Source organism: Suncus etruscus, chromosome 11 (genome assembly GCF_024139225.1).
Source record: "Suncus etruscus isolate mSunEtr1 chromosome 11, mSunEtr1.pri.cur, whole genome shotgun sequence".
Lineage (NCBI taxonomy): Eukaryota > Metazoa > Chordata > Mammalia > Eulipotyphla > Soricidae > Suncus > Suncus etruscus.
The window spans coordinates 85,816,205-85,828,656 of record NC_064858.1 but is presented as its reverse complement, the minus strand read 5'-3'; the positions used below and the strand labels follow the sequence as shown (position 1 = coordinate 85,828,656).

Genomic DNA, 12,452 nt, shown 5'->3' with positions numbered 1-12,452 from the left:
TTTTTTTTTTTTTGGTTTTTGGGCCACACCCGGTGACGCTCAGGGGTTACTCCTGGCTATGCGCTCAGAGGTCACTCCTGGCTTGGGGGACCATATGGGACGCCGGGGGATCGAACCGCGGTCCGTCCTAGGCTAGCGCAGGCAAGGCAGGCACCTTACCTCCAGCGCCACCGCCCGGCCCCCTCACCAGAGTGGTTTATGACAGCTGTTTTCTGGGAGTATTCTTGGCATCCCTGCTGGGGAAGAATGGACTGACCTCTTCTCTCCAAGAAGATAAGGATTGTCACTCTCCCAGTATCCATTTTTTCTTTTAAAAAAAATAAGAAGTGGTATTTATATGTTGAGGGCACTCTTTACTGTGGTGGCATTTTCATCAGGAGGAGGGGCATTTCCCACGATATTTTAAATGAGCCTGGTATTAGATATAAATTTAGAGGGCAGCAGTCATAGAACAAGCTGCTTCTGATCTCTCTTCCTCTATTCCTTTCCTTTGATTTCTGATATGTCTCATCTATTTGTTAAATAAAGTTAAATAAGGGACCGGGAAGGTGGCGCTACAGGTTAGGTGTCTGCCTTGCAAGCGGATGGACCGCGGTTCGATCCCCCGGTGTCCCATATGGTCCCCCAAGCCAGGGGTGATTTCTGAGCGCGTAGCCAGGAGTAACCCCTGAGCGTCAAATGGGTGTGGCCCAAAAACTAAAAAAAAAAAAAAAAAAAAAAAAAGAAGGCAGAGGAGGAGAGAGCTTGGCGGGAAAAAGGGTGTAAAAGAGGGTATAGGGAAGAGCCAGGAGCAAAAAAAAAAAAAAAAAAAAAAAAAAAAATAAAGTTAAATAAGTAAATAATGTTAAAAACTATTTCAACTTAGTGGTTTACAAAGTTGTTCATTGTACAGTTGTTTTGGACATTTAATGTTCTAATACCAATACCACCACTAGTGTGACCCTTCCTCTACCATTCTCCCCAGTTTCCTACTTGTGCCAGGAGCTTGCCCCCTTAGCAGGCACAAAATAATTTATATTATATTGCCTGTTACAACAAAACGACTAATAGAATTATCAAAAAATATTTCAATAGAATAAAATTTGTGAAAATTGTTGTCTCACAATGGTGTCATTAAAGTTTGTGAAGGTTTACTCAGCTACTTGCAACTTGACCTTTATCTTATTCTTGTTTTGTTTATTGAGTTTAGTTGATTTATCCTATTTTCCCATCGATTTGGTGTTTTTCTTTTGGGCTGTCAATATTGTGTAATTTGGATTATGCCAGGTAGGGTTATTGTTAGGTTAGGTCTATCCAGACCTGAAGAAGAAGAGATCATACGAGTTTGAAATTCTGTTATTTTTTCCCACCTGCTCACCTCCATCTACCTGATGCAATCTAGGACTGTAGTTTCCACAGAAGTCTTGCTCCTCACCAATAGCTGGTTAATATAATTTATTTATAATTATTATGATTTAGGGAACATGGTTACAATGTTCTTGAAGTTTAAGGTATTCAAATACACATTGCTGCTCCCCCCACCAAAGTGTCCTTGACCCATTCTTTCCCAACTCGTGACTCCCTACTGTGTTTATTAATCAATTTTGTAATTCATAGTTAAGGGTTGGCTTTTGTTCATTACTGTTGGTTCACTTGTTTTGCCTTTATGTTACACAGTGAATGAGATAATTTAGTATTTGTCCTTCCTCTGACTTATTTAGCTGAACCTATTCCATCTACACTGCAGTAACTTACATGATTTAATGTCCTTTTACAGTTCCATAGCATAGTATTGCATTGAGTCTATGTACCAAAATTCTTTATCCTTTCATCAGTGGTTGGTTAGGTTGTTCCATATACTGGCTATTGTACTAAGCATTACAATGAATATATTGTATAGCATATATGTTTTTCAAATTAATGCCTTATAATTTGGGAGTAGTTGGAAAGAAATGGAATCACTGGGTCATATGGGATTGCTATTCTTACGTTCTTTCTTTCTCTTTTTTTTTATTTTCCTTAGAAGCTGAAGCAGACAACATTATTACCAATAGTGATGAAGGTCTCTTTTTTTACCACATTCCCACCAATACTGATTGTTCCCAATAATTTTTAATTAGATCATTCTCATTAGTGTTTTTATTATCTCACATTTACCTTATAAGTGATGATGTACATTTTTTTCATATGCTTTCTTTAAGAAAGTGTCTGTTTATCTTCTCTCCTCATTTCTGGTGGAATTATTAGGTTTTTTTTGTTCTTGTATCTTGGACAGTAGCTCTTTATCTGATGTACAGTGTGCAAATATTTTCTCTCATTCAGTGTATGTTGATATTTTAGCCAGATATTTTGTTGTTTTGGTTAATTACTGCTAAGTTTTTAATGATGATGATGATGGTGGTGGTGGAGGTGGTGGTGTTGGGTTTGGGGCCACACCTGATGTTGCTCAGGGATCACTCCTGGTTAGCTCAAGGGACAATATGGGATGCCAGAGATTACACCTGAATAAACTGTATGCAAGGCAAGAGGCCTACTCACCATACTAATACTCTAGTTCCTAGATCTTCTATGTATATGTTATCTCATCAGCAAACAGTGAACATTTATCTTTCCAACTAGACTCTACTTTATTTCTTTTTCTAGCTTGATTATTGTGTGAAGAATTTCAAAACTATACATGGGATAATAGTGCAGAAAGTGGACATAGTGCTTTGTGTTTGACCTCATCGGGAAAGCTTTCAACATTTTGTTAGTGAGTATGACATTAATTTTCTGAGAAATTCCCAACTGTGATGTAGGGATAATTGTACCTATCTCTTCGTGACACAATGGGTACAGGACAAACCACAACTATTTTGGACCCTTTTGACTAAAGTGTTCTCTAATGTAGCCTGAAGAACAAGTTTGGTCCACTCAGTTTGAGGGAACTTCCTTTTTGACTCTGAGTTGACTACTACTATAAGCCTAACATCTGGAATCAACTTTAAGGGCAGGAGACAGAGCTGAGGGTCTGAACTTGGAGTTGGCTAAAATTTAAGACTACATTGGTGGAGCTGTGTCTAAGAATTGATGATGGGAGGTACTCACCCCACCCCCAGTACAGCCATAATACTATGTTTGACTTAAAGATTCCCAAGCTTCAATAAAAGCCAATAAAAATGTGTGAAAAGTTTAATTGCTTAACAGGAATCTCTCTCTCTCTCTCTCTCTCTCTCTCTCTCTCTCTCTCTCTCTCTCTCTCTCTCTCTCTCTCTCTCTCTCTCTCTCTCTCTCTCTTGTATAAGACAACTTTTGAAATAAAAAAAAAGTCAACCGAAAATCGGGGGTCGTCTTGTACGCTGAATATATCAAAAAAAAAAAAAAAAAAACGTTTCGATATGCTGCAAAACGAAAATCGTCTGGATATTGCCACTAAACGAATTTTCCAACTCGATCCTGCACCAATCACTGCAAGGCTGCTTGGACCGCCTCTCTAACCCAGCCAATCCAAGGAGGCTTTATATGCATGCAAATTATACAATGTTTTGTATCCGAATATACACTGTAAAAAGCCTGCTCGGATTGGCCAGAGTCAGAGAGAAAGTCTATTACAGTATACCCTTTGAACCTTTGCTTGTTGTGATTGGCTCACTGTGGTACATACAATTGCAGCACAGGAACATTCTGTCTTATACAGCGAATATAGGCCTGAACCTATGTTTTAACTGTAAAATTAGGGGATCATCTTATATGCCTGGTCGTTTTATACTCCGAAAAATATGGTAGGTTTTCAGCTCAGAGGAATGATGGAGTGGAGCCAGTGCAATCAAACTGGGCCTGGTTTACCTATGGGTCATGGATCTCTTCTCAGAGCAGCAGCACTAAATTTTGTGCTATGGACACCAGACTAGGCCAATCTGTTTCCAATTTAGGAAGTGCTATATAAAACTGAGGTTCTAATAGTCCATTGTGCATAGGTCCCTCTGTGCTACTTGGGATTCCCTGTGAGATACTACAATTGTGGTTCCTTTTCTTTTTTTCATTCTTTGTCTTTCCCCTTCATACAACAGGGATCAAACTCCTTAGCTCTGAATTTCTGTATTTTGACTTCCATGAGTTAAATCTCCTGAATGTGAAGGCAATTTTCTATAGTGGATTTTCTCAGTATTCAGTGACAACTTTCACTTGATACTGTGTTTCTTATTTTTGTGATGCTTTGTGTTGATATAGATACAATCATAGAAAAATTCTTTTTAGACATCTTGACCCATCTTTCTAATTACAATGTTATGTCTGTGGAAGAATAAAATATTTCCAAGATTACTCTGATTCTTGATAATGTTATGGTGAACTACTAATTCTAAGATGAGACACTGGTTCTTTCCCCTAATTCTTTTCATACACTCATAGTAACAAGTTTACTCAGGAAACTTTGAAGAAAAATTTTGTTTCTTTTTGGATTACACCCAGTAGTACTCATGAGTTATTTCTTGCTCTACACTCAGAAATCACTCCTGGCAGATTCAGGGGACCATATGGGATGCTGGGGATTAAACCTGAGTCAACTGCCTGCAAGGCAAATCTGCTACCCACGATGTTATTACTCCAGCCACCCTGAAGCAAATTTGAGTTCATCTTTTTTATCCAAATGTAGAGATGATTAATTTTTGTGAACATACAACACATGTTCTGTGAAAACTAGGTGTGAAACTAATCACAGACTCCTTTGTTTCTGGGCCATGGTTTCTACCAAGTAGAGAATCTCTGCCTGAATATGTTATGAGTTAGTCCCTAGTACAAGTATGTTTAATAATGCAAAAATGATTAAGTTAAAAGGTTTATATTAAATTAAAATTAAAAGCAAAATCAGAAGAACATACAGATTCATACACCTATTGATTTCTATATTAATATTCCAAAAGTTTTAGAGGAATTAAGTCCTGGGCACCATGATGAGTCTCCATAGGAACAGGGTTTTGGTGACAAGTATCTGTGACTCAAAGCTAGGGCTTGCTCTCCCTTTTAACCTCCCTCCCAACCGGGTTCCCTCCCTCTTCCCTTCTTCCCTATATGGCTCCCTTACTCCTTCCTTCCTTTTCCCTTTATCCCTTCCTTTATTCCTTTGTTCGTTCCTTCCTGACTTCGTTTCTCCTTTCCTTTCAGTATCTTTTCTCTTTCTCTCTCTTCATCTTACTTTTTCTTTCCTATAAGGGAAAGGAGTCCTGCACTAAATTGCTGTGGGTGAGAGCAGCACAGTTTTTTTGGGGAAACAGAAGAGATGGAGAGGAAGATAGGGGGTGTTGGAGGAGTTCTGTTTGTGGCCCAGAACCTCTGGTGTCTGCCACACTAGGCTCACCATAAATAGTTAGAGCCCGCCCAGACAAATGTGTATTACTGATATCTGTCAGTACTCCACCGAGATTGAAGAAACTTTCCTTGCACCTCAGGGTTGCCTGAGAAGTCCTGAGAAATCCCAGGTGAGTGAAGCCTCTGTGTTTGCTTCTGTGGGAAAAGGTCTATGACCACTATGTCTGAAGAACCCTCTCTCTCTCTACCCCAACATTTTTTCCTCCTTCTTTAAGAGCATAGAGAAGCGTGGAGGGAGAGGAGAAGCCTTGAGTAGATGGTTGAGAAACCTGGTTGGTTTCTGCCCCATGCCAGCACTGCTTTGCTTCTTTGAATCTGTATTTTCTCAGATGATACCGACCCAGGCAAAAATATTGAAGGGTCAAGTTCTAGTCTATTCTTGGTTTTTCTGATGATGCAACCCCCTCACTTTTGGGTATATAGAACTCCTTATTTGGGTGTTCTGATGATATAACCCCCTCACTTTTGGGTGTATAGACCTCCCAATTTTTGGTGAAGTTTGGAAAGTCCATTATTTCTTCTTACTTTTTCTCCTAATCCTTTAAAAGCTGACAGTTACTCCCTTCTCTCAGGAGCATTTGTGTGCTGAGACAGTTGGGAAACCCAGGTGCCTAGGAAGCCCCCATTTGTGTCACACAGTACTAGCAGTTTTTTTTTTCAATAAAAATAATTAAATCTTTAAACCACCCATAAAAAATTGGTCCCAGTATTTTCCCTCAGTTATTGTCATTATCTTTCTCTGCATTCATTTTCCTACTTACTCAGCACCACCGTGGTCCCTCGTGTTCTTTCATTCATTCTTCCTATTACAAGTATTGTATGATTTAATTACTAGAGTCCTTCATTTTCCCCTAAAACTCTCTAAAGTTGTAAAGATAAAAGTTCAAGCTTCTGGGGCCCAGAGAGAAAGCACAGCGGTGTTTGCCTTGCAAGCAGCAGATCCAGGACCAAAGGTGGTTGGTTCGAATCCCGGTGTCCCACATGGTCCCCGTGCCTGCCAGGTGCTATTTCTGACAGCCAGCCAGGAGTAGCTCCTGAGCACCACCGGGTGTGGCCCAAAAACCAAAAAAATAAAGTTCAAGCTTCTCAGAAAGAAAGAGGAAATTGTTCCTGGGGAAGACAATTCAGAAATCTAAAGCACAGGCTTGGCATGCAGGACAGCTGACCTTCATCCTCAAGACCACATGGTTACCAAATCACCTCTGGGAGTGACCCAAAGGTTCAGTATCTGGAAAAGGGTTCTTCCAGTTGGAAGAACTTCCAGTTGGAGATCCCAAAACCAAAATAAACCAAACAAACAATAGTTCTCTTGTGACCCATCATAAGATTTTTAAGGGACCCAATTGCTACTTTCTTTGCATTTCTGCTATTTTGTTAGGAAGTGTGGTTAGAAGCAGAACAAGTTGAAACTTCATGTTTACTGGTATTGCTGACCTTCTCTTCCTCCTGCTGCAGACTCTTCCTTATGTGTCTGAACAATTCTTCATTCCTTGCAGTTTCCAGGTCCTAGACAGGACCTTTTCTACAGCCTTGCAGCTCTCAGAATGCCCTTGGTTCAGCAATTCCCCAGGGTGTGTCCGAGAGTCCTGTGCTGGGTTGTTCTTTCATGTTCCTCCTTCTTGAAACCCAGGCGGTCTCTGGTGACCAGATTCAGGAAGATTGTACTAAAATTAACCTTTTCTCTGATGATAGCTAGTACTAGCAATTTTAACCCATAATTAGTTCAATATTACACTTTTATTTGCAAAAGTGATTCTGTGTTCCTTATGATGAGGAGAAACTTAACATCAGAACTGGATGTAGGATTCAATATGTATGTGTTTATTGTGGAGTTTCAGTTGGAGAGAGAGATTGGAGTTGAAGGAATAGAAAAGCATGTTGGATAATCCCCTCATAATTCTTGTGAAATTATCTTACATTGGGGAGGAATACTCTCATAGAAGTACCAGAGAGATAATACAGGTAAGGAGATTGCCTTGCATATGGTCAACTCAGGTTTTATCCCTGGTACAACATATGGTCTCCATGTAAAGTACAGAACCAAGGGTTAGCTCAGAAAACAGCTAGGTGTGCCTCCTAACAAAAGCAAAACTGAAATAAATGGTCTGATAAAGTATAGAGTGATGTCCCAGAATCTACTAGAGAGGAAACAGGAAAATGTGAGGAGCAATTGCTAGAGAGCCTACAGGTTTGTCCAAGGAAAACACCCTCATGTTCATGTTGTCCTTTCTGTACATAGGCTTGACTTGGTCTCACCTGTCTGTCTGTCTGTCTGTCTGTCTCTACACACCATGTGGCTTTACCTGGTGGCCCTGGTGGGCATGTACCATCTTGTGCGCTGGTATCGGGAGAGGCAGGTTGTCGACCAGCTGCAAGACAAGTACGTCTTCATCACGGGCTGTGACTCAGGCTTCGGGAACCTGCTGGCCAGGCAGCTGGATATGAAGGGCTTGAGGGTGCTGGCTGCGTGTCTGACTGAGAAGGGGGCCGAGACACTGAAGGCACAGACTTCAGAGAGGCTGGACACAGTGATCCTGGATGTCACCAAGTCAGAGAGCATCGCTGCTGCCACCCAGTGGGTGAAGGAACACACAGGAGACAGAGGTACCCTGAGCTGTTCATGTTTATTTCTGTGTCTGAAGAGGAGACCCCAAGTGTTCTCTGTGGGCAGTATCCTGGGAGCATTCAGAACCGATTCTTAGGAGTTTTTCTTAGTCACCAGCTCTTAACCTGAGCTTCTGTTCCTTGTACTGATCCCCATCCTGGTATCTGGAGTGCTGGGAAGACTTCCATCATGAGTTGTGTCCTTCTTGAACTCATGCTTATACTGTGTCCTCTCTCAAAAGGGGTTCTACTTTCTTCATGATGGTGTTAGGGTCTCTCAGGGTGCTTCTTAGGGGATATGGAACAGAGATCCTGGCTTGGAGGTTTTTTCATGCAGAGCTGGGGTCAGTGCTGAGAGTTGAACTGCATTTTTTTTCACTTTCTATCATCATGCTTGTATCTCTAAAATGTTATTCAGGGGGCCGGGGCTGTGGCGCTAGAGGTAAGGCATCTGCCTTGCTAATGCTAACCTAGGACGGATTGTGGTTCGATCCCCCGGGGTCCCATATGGTACCCCCAAGCCAGGAGCGATTTCTGAGCACATAGCCAGGAGTAACCCCTGAGCATCATCAGGTGTGGCCCCCCAAAAACAAAATAAAATAAAATGTCATTCAGAGGGAGTATTCTTACTTTCAACTGACTTTTTCAAGACTTCTGCAATTTGGGGGGTAATTTTAAACCCTCCAACAATTGTGTTTCTTAATTCATTGAGTTTATCTTCCTCTTTTCTTTACCTTTTCTCATTTCCTCTTTTGTTTAATTGATAGTTGTGTCATACCCTTTGCCAGAACTGTGCAAACACTAGGAAATTCAGAGGAATATTTATAATGCTACAGACCCTGCATTGGGGTGTGAGAATGGGCCCATTCTTCCTCTAGTGTTTGACAAAATTGAGCTGCTTGTCTTGCAGGTGGCATATTGGTTTTTATTCTACTCATTTTCATGCAACCTCTTCACGTCCTTCTGGGGAAGGGTCTGATGACTACAAAGATGGCCTCCATCTAGACATGCCACACTGTTTCTCTCCCATTCCTTGTGCCTAGGTCTCTGGGGCCTGGTGAACAATGCTGGCATCTCAGGGATCTTGGCTCCCAATGAGTGGCAGACCAGACAGGATTTCATGGAGGTACTGGACGTGAACCTGCTGGGGTTGATTGATGTGACTCTGAGTCTGCTACCCTTGCTGAGGAAAGCCCAGGGCCGTGTGGTCAATGTCTCCAGCGTTGTTGGTCGCGTGCCTCTTTCTGGTGGCTACTGCATCTCCAAGTTTGGTGTGGAGGCCTTCTCAGATTCCCTCAGGTAAGGGCCAAAGGAAACTCTCCTGTAAAGCTCCTGCTGCTGTACATCTAAGGACCTTTTCCTAGGAATGGGTATCATTCCATCACCCACTTTCAGACTTTCTTCTTGATCCCTCTGAATTCTTAGCACCACTTCCATAGGAAGTATCTTTCTATATTCCGATCATAGGGATAGAACACAGGCTTGTAGACTCTGATTCTACATCCCTTCTCTGGAGGAGGCCTCAACTCACAGGGTCTTGAGAGAACTGGCAATGTAAAAGGGACAATTTGACTCTGATTCCCAGGTAATCAGCCTCCTGATATTCAAACTCAGGAAAATTTTTCACAGCTTTGGGCTTTTGACTGTAAATGAATATTTGTAGGAACTTTTGAGAGTATGACTAAGTGTGAGAACAAGGATATATTTCTTTAGTTTTTTTAACTCTGTTTTGTTTTTCTGGGCCACACTCCAGTAATATTCTGGGGTCACTCCTGGCTCTGCACTCAAGAATCACACTGGGTGGGTTGAGGGAACCAAATGGAATATTGGGGATCAAATCCCAGCCGGCTTCTTGCAAGACAAGTGCCTTAATCACATTTGTATCTTTCAGGCCCCCAAATATGTTTTTTTTTTTAAAGAATTGTCTCACAGCACAGAACACAGCTGATCAGAGAATGATTAGAGCAGGAAAAAGGAGGGACTATAGAAAAGATGAAGTGGAAGGGCTGGTGATGGTATAGATAGGGGTGGAAATAGCAGGCGATAATATCAAGTATGTCTTGTTGCATTTAGACCTAATGTGTTTGTAGATACTGGATATCTAGGAAAAAGTTCAAGACTTCTGAAGAGACTAAGGTCATTAGCATATTTCAGAATTTCAAATTTATCTTTTATCAATCCTGTGTGAAGTAAGAGGCTCATGTAACTTGCCTTCTTTGTGTGTGTGTGTGTGTGTGTGTGTGTGTGTGTGTGTGTGTGTGTGTGTGTGTGTGTGTGTGTGTGTTTTGTCTCCTAAGATATCTAACCTTACTTTTCTTTTCTTTTTTTCAGGAGGGAGCTCTCCTTCTTTGGGGTGAAGGTGTCTATAATTGAACCTGGTTACTTCAAAACTTCTATAAGCACTGCTAAGAAGCTTTGTCAGGATATCCAAAATACCTGGGATCAGTCCAGTGCAGAGGTCAGAGATGCCTATGGGGAAAAGTTCCTGACATCCTGTGAGTGAGATCTGGAATGTAGGGAGGGAAAAAAATCATTATAAAAATTTGGGTCCGTCCTTTGTGCTACCATATTCTAAGTTCATATTCAAGTCACATTAGTTACAACTGAGGATATTCATACCATTCACAATTACACATGGCTACAGCAAGCAAGGGGGAAAAAACAGGTTTTTTATTTTTGTACTAGTATTTCAGCACATTTTATCATTTTGGGGGAGAACTGGAGCCAGAGAGGAGGACCATCCTTGGCTCATAGCAACCTTTCTTAGGGAGCCATACTTGTGGACACCTACTATATGAAATATTCTTTGAAATGGGGCCATTGTGGATCTCATGTGAAGAGTTTTGCTTGGATAAACTTTAGCAAACACTCAAATAAAATTTATAAACATCTCAAGCACATATTAAAAATAAATTTATAGGGCCTGGAGAGATAGCACAGCGGTGTTTGCCATGCAAGCAGCCAATCCAGGACCAAAGGTGGTTGGTTCGAATCCCGGTGTCCCATATGGTCCCCCGTGCCTGCCAGGAGCTATTTCTGAGCAGACAGCCAGGAGTAACCCCTGAGCAATGCTGGGTGTGGCCCAAAAAGCAAAATAAATAAATAAATAAATAAATTTATAGTGGCCAGAGTGATAGCTCAGCAGTTGGGTGATTGCCTTGCACACAGCTGATCCAGGTTGGATGGTGGTTTGAATCCCGGCATCCCATATGGTACGCCAAGCCAGGAGTGATTTTTGTTTTGTTTTGTTTTAGACCACACCCATTTGATGCTCAGGGTTTACTCCTGGCTAAGCACTCAGAAATTGCCCCTGGCTTGGGGGGACTATATGGGATGCCGGGGGATTGAACTGTGGTCCTTCCTTGGCTAGCGCTTGCAAGGCAGACAACTTACCTCTAGCGCCACCTCGCTGGCCCCAGGAGTGATTTTTAGAACATAGCCAGGAGTAACCCCTGAGCATCACTGAGTGTGGCCCAAAAACCAAAAAAAAAAGCATAAATTATTAATTATCATCATTATTTTGAAATTATTTTATTTTAAAAATTATAAATATATTATTAAAATTGTATATTCTTGTTATTGTATTTTCTTGAAATTTAATTACATTTTTGAAAATTGAGTAATATTTTTTAGTAAGTTATTCAAAGATGGCAGAATGGGAAGAAAGAGCATGTTTCATTAAGTTTTTCTTTTTTGAACAGGCATGAAATCACTTCAAAAGGTAGAATTAATGATGTCTTCGAATCTGTCTTTAGTGACAGGCTGCATGGAGCATGCCCTGACCTCCTGTCATCCTCGTACACGGTACTCTGCTGGTTGGGATGCTAAACTGATCGTCCTCCTGAGCTATATGCCCACATTTCTGGTGGATGCCATTATCAGATGGAACATGTTAAGGCCCGCCAAAGCCCTGTGAAGTCTAGGTGGACATCATAGTGTGGAGTTATACATTAAGTGAGTTGAGAAAAGTAAACTGGAAAAGGGGGGCTATGTGTCTATAGAGGAACCTATTTCATATGATTCCACCTTTATTCCTTCCCTCAAATACTCACTGAAATTGCACAGGATTCTGGGATATTTGGAATAAAACCCCATGTTTTGTGATTGAGAAAAAGGAACCACTAGCACAAATGTATGACCTGTTTCTTGAGTGGCCACTAAGGTCCCTGAGCCTCATAGCCCTCCTTCCTATCTGAGGGATCAGAAGTAGATGTGAGGGCTGATGGGAGCTCATATCTAGCTTTTCTGCAGTGTCTGTATCCTTTGTCTTGGCCCTGGGCAATACTAGAAATGGATGGATGTGGTTTGGCAGAAAAGAATATTTCTTTGTGGGGCCCGAGAGATAGCACAGCGGTGTTTGCCATGCAAGCAGCCAATCCAGGACCAAAGGTGGTTGGTTCGAATCCCGGTGTCCCATATGGTCCCCCGTGCCTGCCAGGAGCTATTTCTGAGCAGATAGCCAGGAGTAACCCCTGAGCACTGCGGGGTGTGGCCCAAAAACCAAAAAAAAAAAAAAGAATATT

General features: G+C 41.5%; 1 protein-coding gene across 1 annotated transcript; it reads left to right on the top strand.

Moving 5' to 3' along the window:
• Positions 1–7,616: 7,616 nt before the first annotated feature.
• LOC126023014 (retinol dehydrogenase 16-like) lies at positions 7,617–11,873 on the top strand. Its single transcript, XM_049784056.1, has 4 exons — positions 7,617–7,929; positions 8,973–9,228; positions 10,261–10,424; positions 11,631–11,873. The coding sequence occupies exons 1-4, from the start codon at positions 7,617–7,619 to the stop codon at positions 11,843–11,845; spliced, it is 948 nt and encodes a 315-aa protein (XP_049640013.1). The 3' UTR covers positions 11,846–11,873.
• Positions 11,874–12,452: the final 579 nt, after the last annotated feature.